The sequence below is a fragment of the Aquarana catesbeiana genome, linkage group LG02, assembly GCF_042186555.1.
Source record: "Aquarana catesbeiana isolate 2022-GZ linkage group LG02, ASM4218655v1, whole genome shotgun sequence".
Lineage (NCBI taxonomy): Eukaryota > Metazoa > Chordata > Amphibia > Anura > Ranidae > Aquarana > Aquarana catesbeiana.
This window is the reverse complement of record NC_133325.1, coordinates 378522152-378539263: the sequence shown is the minus strand read 5'-3', so window position 1 is coordinate 378539263 and position 17112 is coordinate 378522152. Positions and strand designations below refer to the sequence as shown.

Below are 17112 nucleotides of genomic sequence, written 5' to 3'. Positions count from 1 at the left end.
TTCCTTCCTCCAAGCACGGCGAGTCGAGTTAATGCCAAAGAGCTCAATTTTGGTCTCATCTGACCACAACACTTTCTCCCAATCCTTCTCTGAATCTTTTAGATGTTTATTGGCATGACTGTACATGTGCCTTCTTGAGGAGGGGGGAATTGTCATGTTTACAAGAAGGAAAATGCTGACCATGACCCTAAGAACACCATCCCTATGGTCAAGCACAGAGGTGGAAACAATATGCTTTGGGGCTGTTTCTCTGCTAAAGGTACACGCTGACTTTGCCGCATTAAGGGGCCAATGGACGGGGACATGTATTGTAAAATCTTGGATGAGAACCTTCTTCCCTCAGCCAGAACGCTGAAGATGGGTCATGGATGGGTGCATGACAATGACCCAAAACATGCCACCAACGCAACAAATGAGTGGCTCAAGAAGAAGCACATTAAGGTCATGGAGTGGCCTATCCAGTCGCCAGACCTTAATCCTATAGAAAATGTATGGATGGAGCTGAAACTTTGAGTTTTCAAGAGACAGCCAAGAAACCTTAAGGATTTAGAGAAGATCTCTAAAGAAGAGTGGATCAAAATCCTTCCTGAGATGTGTAAAAACCTGGTCACCAACTACAAGAAATGTCTTACCTTTGTGCTTGCCAACAAGGGTTTCTCCATCTAGTACTACGTCATGTTTTGCTTGGGGATCAAATACTTATTTTACTCACTGAACTGCAACTCAATGCAACACCTATGATAACAATTATAGACCCTTCATTTCTTTGTAAGTGGGCAAATTTACAAAATCTGCAGGGGATCAAATAATAATTTCCCCCACTGTATATATGTCTCTGTATAAATTGTCAGCGCTATATAAACCAGTAATAAACAAATACATGACTGTGCCCTAAATACTGGCACCAGGGACATTATGGTCTCCACCCTTATCAGCCTCTTTATATATACAGAAATCCCTTGTGATGTCACTACTTTGCTGTCATTTACTCTAGTGTATACTGAAAGTATAATTAACGTGCAAATAACACCTGAAAATGTATTTTAGAATCACCATGCTGATGCTTGACATAACATACATGTCAGTAATTACATACTTGTTGACATGATTCATAAGCAAGATCAAGGTGATGAAAACTTTGGCAATACCTTAAGAATCATTTCAATGGAATGTAATCTTGAAATGCATATCTTTTTATGCTGATCTGATTTCCAGAATGAATACCCCCATTAAAATTTAAGTGGGATTAACAAAACAACAACATGCAACACAAGAATGCATGATGTTGCCTCACCTTATGTGAATATTCGCATTTGCTATTGTATTCATTTTGTTACAATGCAGCATGTTAACAATGAACGACGGAAACAGAAACTACCCAAATGACCCTAATCAAATGTTTACATACTCCAGTTCTTAATACCGTGTATTGACCCCATTAACATCAATGACAGCTTGAAGTCTTTTGTGGTATTTGTGGATGAGGCTCATTATCTTCTTGGATGGTGAAGCTGCCCATTCCACTTGGCAAAAAGCCTCCAGCTCCTGTAAATTCTTGGGCTGTTTTGCATGAACTGCAGTTTGAGATCTCCCCAGAGTGGCTCAATGATATTGAGGTCAGGAGACTGAGATGGCCACTCCAGAACTTTCACTTTATTCTGCTGTAGCCAATGACAGGTCGACTTGGCCTTGTGTTTTGGATCATTGTCATGTTGGAATGTCTAAGTACGTCCCATGTGCAGCTTCCTGGCTGATGAATGCAAATGTTCCTCCAGTATTTTTTAAAACATACTGCATTCATCTTGCCATCAAGTTTGACCAAATTTCCTGTGCCTTTGTAGCTCACACATCCCCAAAACATCAGCGCTCCACCTCCGTGTTTCACAGTAGGAATGGTGTACCTTTCATCATAGGCCTTGCTGACTCCTCTCCAAATTAAGCGTTTATAGTTGTGGCCAAAAAGCTCAAATCACTCCAAATAACTGTGTCAGAAGGTTTGAGGCTTGTCTCTGCGCTGTTTGGTGTATTATAAGCGGGATACTTTGTGGGATTTGCTTAGTAATGGCTTTCTTCTGGCAAGTCGACCATGCAGCCCATCTTTCTTCAAGTGCCTCCTTATTGTGCATCTTGAAACAGCCACACAACATGAGTCTTGTATTTCACCAGAAGTTATTTGTGGTTTTTTTCCTTGCATCCCGGACAATTTTCCTGGCAGTTGTGGCTGAAATGTTAGTTGGTCTACCTGAACGTGGTTTGGTTTCAACAGAACCCCTCATTTTCCACTTCTTGGTTTGAACACTGCAGATTGGCATTCTCAATTCCTTGGATATCTTTTTATATCCCCTTCCTGTTTTATACAGTTCAATTACCTTTTCCCACAGATCTTTTGACAATTTTTTTGCTTTCCCCATGACTCAGAATCCAGAAACGTCAGTGCGGCACTGGATGGAAGATGCAAGGGTCTGTCAGGAGTCCAGAAACTCATTGACCGTTTACACACACACTAATTACAAGCAAACAGATCACAGGAGAGGGTGGTTACCTTTAATAGCCATTCAAACCCCTTTGTGTCAACTTGTGTGCATATTATCAGGCCAAAATCACCAAGGTATGGAAACTTTTGATCAGGCTCATTTGGAAAGTTTCTGTTTTCATTAAGATTTAAAAAGAGTACACACAGTTGATTCATAATAAATAAAACTAATCATGAGTGAGAGAAACATTTATGTGTTATCATTCATATTCTCTGAAAAATGTCCAAGAAATCATAAATTCTGCCAGGGTATGTAAACTTATGAGCACAACTGTATATACACTCACTGGCAACTTTATTAGGTACACCTCTTCAATTACTTGTTAACACAAATTACTAATTAGTCAATCACATGGCAGCAACTCAATGCATTTAGGCATCTAGACGTGGTGAAGACGACTTGCTGAAGTTCAAACCGAGCATCAGAACGGGGAAGAAAGGGGAAATTAAGTGACTTTGAATGGGGCATGGTTGATGGTGCCAGATGGGCTGGTCTGAGTATTTCAAAAACTGCCAATCTACAGGGATTTTCACACACAATCATCTCTAGGGTTTACAAGGAAAGGTACGAAAAAGAGAAAAAATCCAGTGATCGGAAGTTGTGTGGACAAAAATGCCTTGTTGATGCCAGAGGTCAGAGGAGAATGGGTAGACTGGTTTGAGATGATAGAAAGGGAACAGTAACTCAAATAATCACTCGTTACAACAAGGTATGCAGAATACCATCTCTGAACGCACATCTCTCGAACCTTGAAGCAGATGGGCTACGGCAGCAGAAGACCACACCAGGTGCCACTCCTGTCAGCTAAGAGCAGGAAACTGAGGAAACAATGCACACAGGTTCACCAAAATTGGACAATAGAAGATTGGAAAAACGTTGCCCGGTCTGATGAGTCTCGATTTCAGCTGTGGCATTCAGATGGTAGGGTCAGAATTTGGCATAAACAACATGAAAGCATAGATCCATCCTGCCTTGTATCAACAGTTCAGGCTGGTGGTGGTGTATTGGTGTGGGGGATTTCTCTTGGCACACTTCGGGCCCCTTAGTATCAATTGAGCATCGTTTAAAGGCCACGACCAACCTGAGTATTGTTGCTGACCATGTCCATCTCTATGACTACAGTGTACCCATTTCCATTTCTGAACAGCAATTACTCTGTCTTACAGTTCAGCAGATGTGTAAAGTGCACATTACTGGCTTGTTTAACCAAGCTAAGAAAACCATATTAACCACTTAAGCCCCGGAAGGATTTACCCCTTCCTGACCAGAGCGTTTTTTGCGATTCGGCACTGCGTCGCTTTAATTGACAATTGTGTGGTCGTGCGACGTGGCTCCGAAACAAAATTGACGTCCTTTTTTTCCCACAGATAGAGCTTTCTTTTGGTGGTATTTGATCATCTCTGTGATTTTTATTTTTTGCGCCATAAACAAAATAAGAGCGACAATTTTGAAAAAAACGCATTATTTTTTACATTTTGCTATAATAATTATCCCCCAAAAATATATAAAAAAACATTTTTTTTTCCTCAGTTTAGACCAATACATATTCTTCTACATATTTTTGGTAAAAAAAAAATTGCAATAAGCGTTTATTGATTTGTTTGCGCAAAAGTTATAGCGTTTACAAAATAGGGGATAGATTTATGGCATTTTTATTAATATTTTTTTATACTAGTAATGGCGGCGATCAGCGATTTTTATTGTGACTGCGACGTTATGGCGGACATGTCGGACATTTTTTACACATTTTTGGGACCATTGTCATTTATACAGCAATCAGTGCTATAAAAATGCATTGATTCCTGTATAAATGACACTGGCAGTGAAGGGGTTAACCACTAGGGGACGGGGAGGGGTTAAGTGTGTCCTAGGGGAGTGATTTCTAACTGTCATGGGGATAGGCTGGTGTGTGACGTCACTGATCTCTGCTCCGATGACAGGGAGCAGAGATCGAGTGACACTTGTCACTAGGCAGAACGGGGAGATGTTCCCGTTCGTCCTGTCCGTGAGGCGATCGCGGTATGCCCGCGGCGATCGAGTCCGCGGGACCCACGACCTGACTCACGGAGATCGCGACAGGCGCGCGCGCACCACCGGCGGCACGCGCGCACACGGCGGCAAATTCAAAGTAATGTACGGGTACGTTACTTTGCGCAGCCATGCCATTCTGCCGACGTAAAAGTACAGGAGCCGGTCGGGAACTGGTTAATAAAGAAAATATTTCAAGACAGGAAAAAATGGCTTTGCTAATTTCCTTTAAAAAAAATGCCTGTGGGGCACCTGGCCAGGATGTGAGAAGAGACAGACGTGTTCAGCCTGAGCTCCTGCCATCCGTGATTACTGTCCGCCTCCATCCTGGTTCATTTTAAGCCATCCTGCTCAGCAAATACCTTCCTCCTGTCTGGGGGGCTCCCCCGGTTCCTTTCCGATGACCGGGAAGCATAAATCAGCAAAGAAAGCAGCTACTTCCATCTCCCGGATCCCGCCACCGAACACATGCGCGGCGGCCATCTTGCCTATCTGGCCATCCTCACCGGCCTCTGTAGCGGTACAGACAGACTTCTTGATGGCGGCACTCGAGGCAGAAGCTGTTGAGTGGTTGGATTCAATTGCCTAATCCTAGGATCTGATGGTGGTTTCTGTATCATAGGAGCATATGGACTAAGTCTGGAAGATGCTTACCTCCATGAGGTATTGATACTGGGAGTAGTGGTTCCTGCTGTTGCAACCCCCTATTGGAAGCCTGTCCCAAGTTTCTTGTTTCCTTGGTTGTCTGCAATATTTGACAGTCTTTGAGACTTGCCATCCGTTCACTGCAGGAGCTTCAGGTACTGTTCTGAATGTTTTGCACTACCTACACGTCTTCCTGAACCCCCTTTTTTGAGTGGATAATCTCTCGGAATGTTCCACTTCTTGTTCACTATGTTGATGGGATTAAAGTTTCCCCGGCAGGTTTTTTCTTTTTTTTTTGGTTCAGTTCGCCTGGAGCAAACAGGGCATTGGGTCTTTAGTATGTTATTTTCTGTGACGTTTTTTTTTTCCTTATTTTTTAAATTCTGTTTTCACCTTTTCACCGGGCTTATTTGCGCTGGTCATGGAACCCTTGGCGATTGCACTGCACTCCTCCTCTCAAATCCAGGGTATCGGAGTGGGCACCCTTACCGAAATTACAGCCCTTTACGCAGACGACCTCGTATTATTCATTAGACACACCGGACCTTCCTTACACGCTGCACTGGCGCTACTGAAGTGATTTACTGGGGTCTCTGGTTTCAAGGTCAACTGGAATAAATCCAAAATACTTTTGCTGCGTTCCCACACGGCGCCTAGACAGGCGGAACCTAGTAATCCCTTGCAATGGGTAGCGCAAAATCAATACCTGGGTCTTCAAATTACGAATTTGGTGACGGAATTCATCAGTCTTAAAGTGTCCCCATTACTGGGCATTATCTCTAAAAAAACTACATAAAAACTACATTCCTGGAAAAATCTCCCATTGTCTCTCATTGGGAAGATAAATCTATAAATCTAATCAAAATGAAAATTCTACCCTTACTAATTTATAACCTTAGAAATTCCTAGGTGTGGATACCAAAAGCAATTTTTAAGTCAATAGACAGTATAATCTCCTCATTTCTGTGGCAGGGAAGAATCCACCGCATTAAATTGACCATCTTACAGCAGCCATGGGGGGAGGGAGGCCTAGCAGTACCAAATTTCCATAAATATTTTTTAGCTGGCCAATTAACGGTGGCACACCGTTGGTTGACTACCACTTCAGAGGATGCGGCGTTGTTGGAGGCGGCATGCGTGGGTTCGTATGAAGCAATATCTCACTTGGTTTATAGGGGTCTACGGGCCCCTTACCCTTTGATGCCCTCCATGCGCTCTGTGATCAGGGCATGGTCCACGACTCAGGGGCTCCAGCCTTCTAGTCATGGCAAATTTTCCCCAAATCTCCCCTCGTGGAGGAATCCCAATTTACCACATTTTAACTACCCAGACCCAATAGTGTGGACTAAATTCGGAATTAAGACTTTAAACAACATTGTAGTGAATGGCACCCTAATGTCATTTGATGCTTTGAAATTACATTATGATCTTCCTAACATGCATTTTTTTCGATACATTCAACTAAGGCATGCCTTTCAATCCCAGTTTGGCGGAGAACCTCTTGACCTTGAGCCCAGCGACTTAGAACTGCTGACTTGCAGTGACTATTTATCTAAACCGGTTTCCAGTTTATATAGGGACCTCTTTCAGGAAACGACAAAACAGTTGGAACCCACGGCGGCCGTTATATAAGTTATACCTGCACGGCTTGCCAGGAAATGTATCAGTATCCTGGTGGACCAGTCCTGCGGGCCAATTGGCACCTCTTCACGGGGCGTAAATATCCCGTGGGCCGGTAAGTAGCTTTTGACGTCTCTGGTTCAGGAATGGCATTACACAAGGAATGTGGCAGTTGTAGCCCATGTCCTGGATACATCTGTGCGTTGTGGCTCTTGAAGCACTGACACCACCTGTAGTCCACTCCTTGTGAATCTCCCCCAAATTCTTGAATGGCTTTTGCTTCACAATCTTCTCAAGGCTGCGGTTATCCCTGTTGCTTGTGCACCTTTTTCTACCACACTTTTTCCTTCCACTCATCTTTCCATTAATATGATTGGATACAGCACTCTGTGAACAGCCAGCTTCCTTAGCAATAACCTTTTGTGACTTACCCTCCTCATGGAGGGTGTCAATGACTGTCTTCTGGACAACTGTCAAACTGTCTTACCCATGATTGTGTAACCTACTGAACCAGACTGAGAGACCATTTAAAGGCTCAGGAAACCTTTACAGGTATTTTAAGTCAATTAACTGATTTGAGTGTGACACCATAAGTCTACAATATTGAACTTTTGCACAATATTCTAATTTTCTGAGATACTGAATTTTGGGTTTTCACTAGCTGTAAGCTATAATCATCAAAATGAAAAGAAATAAATGCTTGAAATATATCACTCTGTGTGTAATGAATCTATATAATACATGAGTTTCACTTTTTGATACTCTATTTATTTAAATGGACCTGTATTTGTGTTATTCCTAAAGAATAATTTAATTAAATTAAGTATCAATTAATATTACTATAGTTTACTCAATTACCTGCCAAATTTCACATCTTTGCAGGATGTAATAACAATGATGCCAGAGACAGCAGCAAGAACCCCTTGGACCGAGGAAACTATTCTGAAAAGTAAAGAAAGGACAAAAGTTAGTGAAATAAAGGAGTACATTTTCACTTTCATTCAGTTAAGGTACCCAACACATGATAGTCTCATTGAACTATTCAGTCGATTCCAGCTGAATAGAAAAACCTAGATAGCTGTCTCTTGGCTGACCACTCCCATAAGGCAATGGTGTCAGGAGTACCTACATAGTACATATTGTAACCATGCATGCTGGACTGATTTAAACAAGTGTTCTTGTGGCAAATGGTTCCATAGACATTAGTTGGCCTTTTCATATCTATGACCATATCTATGATGGAAGCCATCTAAACTACATTTTTTTTAGACTGTTGTAGGAAACTGGACCTTGAGGAAACCCATACATGTAATTTTTACATTTTGCATGGTAAGTCAAGCAATACAATTCCTTGATTTCAAGTAGCTAAGTAGTAGAAATGTATTTTTGTTTGTTTCCTACATAGCAATACTACGCAAGATATTTACTAACCAATAATCACCCCTGCCCTACTCCATAGAAGCCATTGTTTTCTATGCACTGCACTGATGATGGCTCACAACCCTGAATCAGTTGTGTGCAGTTAAGATAAGCACTTCATAAAAATCTATACTGAACACTGCATTAACTTTCCACCATGTCAGTGTAAAACTTAATGGGAACTGCTCTGACCCCATGACATATGTCAAATTATTTATGGGGAAAATAGTCTTCCCTGACCGCTTAGCCTTCCTAAATTAACTGAAGGAAAGCTCTTGTATGACATAGTTACCTGGTTACATAGTAGGTGAGGTTGAAAAAAGACACAAGTCCAACCTATGTGTGTGATTATAGGTCAGTATTACATTGTAAATCCCTGTATGTTGTGGTCGTTCAGGTGCTTATCTAATAGTATTTTGAAACTATCGATGCTCCCCGCTGAGACCACCACCTGTGGAAGGGAATTCCACATCCGTGTCGCTCTTACAGTAAAGTAGTGTTTAACCTTAAACACTATGTAGTTTAAGGTTAAACCTCCTCTTTTCTTCTAATTTTAATGAGCGGCCACGTGTCTTCTTAAACTCCCTTCCGCAAAAAAGTTTTATCCCTATTGTGGGGTCTGACTTCGAAACAGATTCCGGGTCCAGAGGAATCTGCCAGTACCCTTTGCATAGGTCAAGGGTAGTTAGGAAATTACCTCGGGCGATGCGGTCTAACAGTTCACCGACCCGGGCATGGGGTAGGCGTCAGTCGGTGTGCAGTTGTTTAGTCGGCGGTAATCTACGCAGAAGCGGGTAGTACCATCCCGCTTTGGCACTAACACTACTGGGGATGCCCAGGGGTTGTTGGAGGGCTCGATGACTCCTAAATCGAGCATGTCCTTTATCTCCTGCCTCATACACTCTCTCACTGACTCAGGTACCCGGGGTTTCCACTCGGTGCACTATCGTATATACACAATAATAGTGTATCCAGGCTTGGTGGAAAACATTTCCTGATACTGCTTAAGGACCAGCCTGGCCTGGTCCTGCTGCTCCAGTCCTAGCTGCCCGTCTAACCTCACTGTCTCTACACATGCTCTGTCCCCATCTCTCACTGGTAGCTCTGGCAGGGGAAGGTTCTTGGAATCTTCCCCAGCTGAAGCACATATGGCAGCTATCTCCTCAGGCCTCTCTTGGTACGCTTTGAGTTTGTTCACATGGAAATTCCGCCGGACTCTTTCATCTGAGCACTTAGCTACCAGGTAGGTAGTGTCACATATTTGCTGCACTACCTTTTAGGGTTCCTGCCAAGAGGCCTGTAATTTGTCCGACTTGGTAGGCTTGAGGGCAAGAACTTTCTGCCCTACAGCCAAGGTGCAATTCTGGGCGGTACAATCATACCACCGCTTCTGCCGCCCCTGTGCGCTCTGAAAGTTCTCCCATACGGTGTCCGTGAGTTCCTTCAGCCGGTCCCTGAGCGCTAGTACATACCCTACCACAGAGGTCTCTTCAGCCCCTACACCTCCTTCCCAATAGGCTCTAAGTAGATGTAGTGGCTCACCTGTCTCCCATACAATAACTCAAATGGGGCAAACCCCGTAGATTCCTGCGGCACTTCCCTGTAAGCGAACAGGACGTGTGGCAGAAATTCCTCCCAATCGGGTGAGAAGTTGCGAATGTCCGCAGCAATTGCTTTAGCGTTTCATTGAACCACTCACATAGTCCATTAGTCTGTGGGTGGTAGGGAGAGCTGTATATAGGCTTAATTCCACAGAGCTTCCACAACTGCTGGGTTAGGTCCGTAGTAAACTGAGTCACTTGGTCTGAGATAATCTCCTGAGGGAAACCCACCCTGGCAAAGATTCGGAGCAGGGCCTCCAATTCTGTCTCTGCATGGATGTTTGTCAGAGGAACTGCCTCCGGGTAATGAGTAGCATAATCCACCACTGTCAAGGTATATCTCTTCCCAGAGGGACTGGGTCGGGGTAATGGTCCTACCAGGTCTATGACTATCCGGCTAAAGGGCTCAGCTATGATCGGTAAAGGGTACAAAGGAGCTTTAGATCAGTCGCCCTTCTTTCCCACACGCTGACAAGTGTCACAGGTATGGCAATACTGTCTAATATCCCCAATTATCCCTGGCCAGAAGTATAGCTGAGTCAAACAATGAACAGTTTTGGTCACTCTAAAGTGACCAGCTAGGGGAATATCAATTCCCATGCTAAGCAGGTCACACCGATATTTCTGCAGCACGACCAGCTGTCGCTTGGGCACTGGATGAGACCCCTTCCCTTTGGTCACCCGATAAAGTAATTCCCGATCCCACTCTATCCGTTCCCTTTATAATCCCCTTGGGTCCATCCCTGCCCTCTCCCGGTAACTAGCTAACGTCGAGTCAGATAGTAGTTCCAGAGTAAAGTCAGTCGGGGTAGCCCAGATAAAAGGTGGTACAGTCTAGTTGGGGTTAGGGAAGTGAGGCAAAGGCAGTTCCTTTAACCTCATGATTCTCATTTGCTCTGACATGCACTGTGAGCTGTAAGGTCTTATATAGACAGGTGTGTGGCTTTCCTAATCAAGTCCAATCAGTATAATCAAACACAACTGGACTCAAATGAAGGTGTAGAACCATCTCAAGGATGATCAGAAGAAATGGACAGCACCTGAGTTAAATATATGAGTGTCACAGCAAAGGGTCTGAATACTTAGGACCATGTGATATTTCAGTTTTTCTTGTATAATAAATCTGCAAAAATGTCAACAATTCTGTGTTCTTCTGTCAATATGGGGTGCTGTGTGTACATTAATGAGGAAAAGAATGAACTTAAATGATTTTAGCAAATGGCTGCAATATAACAAAGAGTGGAAAATTTAAGGGGGTCTGAATATTTTCCATCCCCACTGTAGTGCAGCCTCAGTCACAGATCAGGGTTTATAGTGCAGCCTCAGTTACAGATATATTACACCCTCCTGTACATATTACCCCCTCTGTACATATTAGCCCCTCCTGTACATATTATCTCCTTCTGTACATATTACCCCCTCCTGTATATATATCCCCCTCCCTGTACAGATTAACCCCTCCTCTACATATTACCCCCCCCTGTACATATTACACCCACCTATACATATTAACCCCCCTCCTGTACATATTACCCCCCCTGTACATATTACCCCCTCCTGTACATATTACCCCCCTCCCTGTACATATTACACCTACCTGTACATATTGCCCCCCTGTACATATTACCCCCCCTCTGTACATATTAACCCTCCTGTACATATTACCCCCCCGTACATATTACTTCCCCTCCCTATACATATTACCCCCTCCTGTACATATTACCCTCTCCTGTACATATTAACCCCCTGTACATTTTACCCCCTCTGTACATGTTACCCCCTCCTGTAAATATTACCCCTCCTGTACATATCACCCCCCTCCTTGTACATAATACCCCTTCCCTGTACATATTACCCCCTCCCTGTACATATTACACCCTCCTGTACATGTTACCCCCTCTGTACATATTACCCCCTGTACATATTACCCCTCCTGTGCATATCACCCCCCCTCCCTGTACATATTACCCCCTCCTGTACATTTTACCCCCCTGTACATATTACACCCCCTCCCTGTACATATTAAACTCCATCCCTGTACATATTACCCCCTCCCTGTACATATTACACCCCCCTCTTGTACATATTACCCCCACTCTTGCCCACATTTACCCCCCTTCCTTTTACACATCCCCCCATGCACTGCATCCTCCATCCCCCTACACATTGCCTTCTTGCACTTGTCCACTGTCTCCAAAAATATGACTGAGATGTTGCAGTAATTACTGCTCAGCCTGGCAGGGGTTAAAGCTGATGCTGTCGCACTGACTCGCGTTCTCTCTCCTCACATTCTTGAGATCCCTAATCTGACACAGGAAGAACGGCAGAGCTGAGAAAAGTCCCATAACAAGTCACTGAAGCCAGAGTACTATGTGCCAATTGCAGGCTTCCCAGAGAGAGGTTTGATGCTTACCTGGGGGCAATCACAGCGCAAAAGACATCCACCTGGAGCACGCCTATGTGTCGGTGCTGGAGGACAGGGAGGGGGTAGGCTAGGAGGAGGAAGAGCTGCTCCGTACCACCATAACGAGTGACGCCACTGCTCTCCACACAGCAGTGAGCCGGGAAACCGGAAGTGATGTGGCAGTGGGCGCAAAAAGCACTGCCCAGTCTTTCTCCGTCCCCACCAATTAAAAATCGGAAAGGAGGCCACATATGAATCAGTGAGGATTGGGGGTGTTTGCGGGCGCACCACTTGCACCCCGAAACCTCATGTGCAAATCAGCTTCCCAGCTTGCAATCAACTGATTGCAAGCTGGGAAGCTTCCTATAGACTGCCGTGTGTCCGGCACCTAGACACTCTTAAAGGGCCTTTTTTTTTAGCGTGGGGAGGCGGCACCCATGCGCCCCCTATGGACAGGCCGCGACTGCCTGAGACCAGAAAGTTATTTCAAGGGTTCCACTGTGGTTGAAAAGTTTGAGAAAGGCTGACCTAGAACATGTTTACCATGGTGTAGGTAAAGTTCTCTAGGTCCCAGTGATAGCCCAGACACTTGACACATTTCCTTAGTATTAAATGCCGATTACCCTAAAGAACATTTCAGCTTTGGAAAGGAACCAGTGAGTTTATATCTTGAAGACCCTAGTTTAAAGATTTTCCAGCAACAGTGTGACTACAACTTCCTTAAAGCGTACTGTATTTCCACTTTTGCAGTCAAATATGAGAAAACCCCACTATATTTTTATGTGTTTCCATTCACACAACATGCCTAAACATATTTTTTTATTATGTTCTACCATTTAGAGAAAACGTTTTGTCTTCCGACTGATCCTATTGGATCCAAGCTTTTCTGACCCCAGATTGCAAAGCTGTGGGTCCTTGCCATTGGTGAGTGGGGTCACAACAGGGGAGTGTGGCACACGGCACCGTTCTAATTGTGGAGCACCAGCAACAATATTGGAGCACTTATGCACTTTTTGAGCACGTAGCACTTTATCTATAGAGTCATTCATGCAAATGATGTATATTATGGTTTATTAATTGTATTGATTCACAGAGCATGGCTCGTCCCTGCCTCCAACTCCCTCCTCACTGGCTGTGACTGACAGCAAAGGAAACCAATGGCTCCTGCTGCTGCCTCTCTGTCTAGTGAGGAGAGAGAGAGTTGGGAGAGCTGCTGCTCTCGTGCACATCGCTGGATCGACATTGGGCTCAGATAATTATAAGGGGGGGGATAGCTGCTTGCAGAAGGTTTTTTACCTTAATGCATAGCATGCATTGAGGTAAAAAACACTGTACCTTTAGGATCACTTTAAAAAGGTAACTAGCATTTTTTTATGCTATGAAATAGAAACCCAGTTTGGCTGCAAAAGTGGCAATATACTTTAAAGTGGTTGTAAACCCTTACATGTACCCACAGAAGTAACTGGCCTGAAGTGATACACAGAGATTAAATAAATCTTCCTACATAGGCTGTACCAGTTTATCTGCAGCCCCCTCTCCTCTGAATCCAATTAAAGTGCAGAATTTACACAGCTTTTCTGAGCTTCTAGAGGCAGGGGCAGGGGATCTGTTGTCACACAATGCACAGCTCAGAGAGGAGAGTGTATTCTGAGACCTGAGTGGCAGGAAGGAACACACACCCCCATACACAATTTCATAGGAAAGCTTGCACAGGCTGGCTGTGTGCTGGAGCTCCCCTCCCTGTCCCCCTCAATCTATTAGAGGCAGCACAGCCTGTCAGAAATGATTAATGCAGATAGCAGAGGAACACTTTTGTGCGTTTTCCGTACCGCATCAAAATTGTACCCTGTTCATGCGAACCACTGCGGATGTGTATGTTAAGTTAACGACAATCAAAAATCAGTTTGCAAAATGCAGAGCAGTTTGCAGAATTAGATTGCATGGGTGTTCACACCCATGCGATCCAATTCTGGTACAAAATGAATGGCTCAAATCACACTGCTGCAGAATTGCATGTGATTTGAACAGGAATGCGGGGTGATTCCTGTCCAAATCTCTTGTGGTTCAAGCACCACACCAGTGTGAACCAGGCTTTAAGCATGGAGCAAATTTGCTTGATTCTCCCATCGACACCGACACTGTTAATGCGGGAATCCCTCCTGCCGCGCCATTGTCTTCTCCTGGCGGGGGGGCTGTTTCTGCCTTGAGAATACAGTGATTATTGCTAGTTGCTATAATAGCCGATTGCAATAATCGCAAGAGAATCCAGCAGGCTGTTTGTACCCAAGCTGATAGATCAATCAACTAGGTACATTCTGCCTGCCCATTAACGGTTCTAATTTCAGCTGGTTCCTGCTGAACTGGCTGCCATTCGAACCGTGTATGGCCGGCCTTAGTCATTCCTGAATGAGGCTCAGAGCTGGCCACTACTAAGGACTATGGACCCCTTAACGCTTATGACCTTAGCTATAGCACAGCTTGAGTATATACAGTGTATCTAACTTGTCAGCTTACTGATAAATGTTAACACCACAATGAATATAAATGAGTAATGTGAGATGGTCTGCACCCAAAGCAGTCATTCAGAAAGTCATTTTGCTACAACAAAGTGTTCCAGTGATGTTTGTATAGGTAGAAATTGACCTTACAATGACTGACCCTATTTGTATTTGTTATCAAAGCATAACAGTAATCTATCACGTGAAAAAAGAGATAAAATTCAGGCGCTCTGAATCCATTGTGTTCTTAGAAATACATGTAATTACATTTCAAACAGAAGAATCCCAACAGTATTCCACCTAGGGTTTTCACAGGCCAGGGAGTTCTGTAAGTACTCTCTTTACAACACTTATAAAATAAAGTCTGGTATTCTTTTTATAAAAGGATAAAGCAGAACAAAACCTAGTAATGATAATAAGGAGTGATTTGCATACTTCATGTAACTGAGGATTTGTCTCTAGGTACGGTTTGATCTAGGTGTCTGCACTAATGAAATACCTATATCATAAAATGACATTTTTTCCCAGCAATCTTTACACCTTTTTCTTTAATTAAAAATGTAAAATGTGCTTAAGCAAGGAACTTTTGAAGAAACACAAAGTAATGCAGTAAATGAAACAGTTATCTGGGCTACAAATTAACCTCAATACCTAAGCTGAAAGTAATAATTATTCTGATTCTTTAAACCGATCCATGATCAAGCAAGTCCTGCTTGAAGTAGCACCAATCAGTCCTCATAATGATAAATCTGTCAATTGCAGACTGGTATATGCTCCTGAAAGCATTTTATGATATAAAAAGGAAAAGGTAAGGTTGCTTTCCAGTAACATTAGGCCTCATACACACGAGACGCTGTTAAACTCGCGTTCAGAGGCAGTTGGACACTTTTTTCAACTTCCCCTGAACTTATTCAATGTTATCCTGTGTGTCCATGTACACGGTCTCGTTTTTTGGCGTTTTTAGGTAGTTGCGTTTAACCTCGTTTTTCCAGAAGCAAAAAAATGGTTTTGGCCGCAAAAGTTTTCCACGTTTCAGACGCCAAACGCATCTAAACGTGGCTAAACGCATCTAAACGCCGGTACCACGTTTAGCTGCGTTTGCGTTTATAAAGGAACCCTATTTTTTGGACCAGAAAACACAGACATATGATGGTAAACTGCAGCAGAGAATGACATTTTGCGACCTGACTTTAGGGCCCCATATCTCGGGCCCACTTGGTGCTAGGAGCCCCAAATTTGGATATGTTGTAGTGTTGGTTCCACTGTGTTAGCACTAAGTGGCCCTGAGATAGGGGCCCCAAAGTTGGGTCGCAAAATGTCATTCTCTGCTCTGCAGACACTTCTAGATGCAAATGCAGTAAAACGCAGCTAAACGCAGCATGCAAATGCGGCAAAACGGGCGTTTCTAAACGCCGGTTTCAGCTTTTAAAAACATGTGTTCAGCAGAGTTTGCATCGGCGTCTCGTGTGCATGAAGCCTTACTTTCCATAGAGAGAGTATAGAAGTGACCTACGCCCTAAAGAAAGGGTACCTCTATTGTGTATAAATGACCATATCTGCCAGTGTATATACCAGTGTTAATTTTGGCAGCAAATTTCGATTTAGTTTTAGTCTTAGTCTTAGGACTAAAATGGCATTTTAGTTTTAGTCCCATTTTAGTCTTCTGCAATTGTTTTAGTTTTAGTTGTATTTAGTCGACTAAATCTCCAGTACATTTTAGTCAACTAAAATGTCCTATGTTTTAGTCGACTAAAATGTCCTATGTTTTAGTCGACTAAAATCTAAAGGGTGTGATTAAATTGTAATGCCTTAAACATTTCTCTACAATTTCCAAACTCATATACTGCTGGAGTGAAAAATTTAATATGCTATTATTTATGTTATTGAGGTATGAACATGCACTACAGACCAGTGTTAATTTTGAAGTCAAATTTCAATTTAGTTTTTTCTGACTAAAATGGCATTTTAGTTTTAGTCCCATTTTAGTCTTTTGACTAAAATGGCATTTTAGTTTTAGTCGTATTTTAGACGTCTCAGTTGTTTTAGTCGTATTTTAGTCGACTAAAATAGTATTCATTTAGTCAACTAAAATGTTTTAGTCGATGAAATTAACACTGGTATATCTATACTCAATATACAATTATTTTTGTAGTCTCCAGCACAAGTCTAATACCCCATACACACGAGCGGAATTTCTGTCAGAAAAAACTTGGATGGTTTTTCCGACGGAATTCTGCTAAAGCTTGCCTTGCATACACACAGTCACACAAAAGTTCTCTGAACTTTCGACCATCAAGAACGCGGTGACGTACAACGCTACAACGAGCTGAGAAAATGAAGTTCAATGCTTCCGAGCATGCATC

General features: G+C 43.2%; 1 protein-coding gene across 1 annotated transcript in view; it reads right to left on the bottom strand.

The window, feature by feature from the left end:
* Positions 1 to 17112, bottom strand: part of TLCD3A (TLC domain containing 3A) — a 97969-nt gene that overhangs the window by 38659 nt on the left and 42198 nt on the right. Inside the window, exon 2 of the mRNA XM_073615130.1 lies at positions 7686 to 7769. Within this exon, the coding sequence (XP_073471231.1) occupies positions 7686 to 7769 (84 nt within the window). The remainder of the gene's footprint in view (positions 1 to 7685; positions 7770 to 17112) is intronic.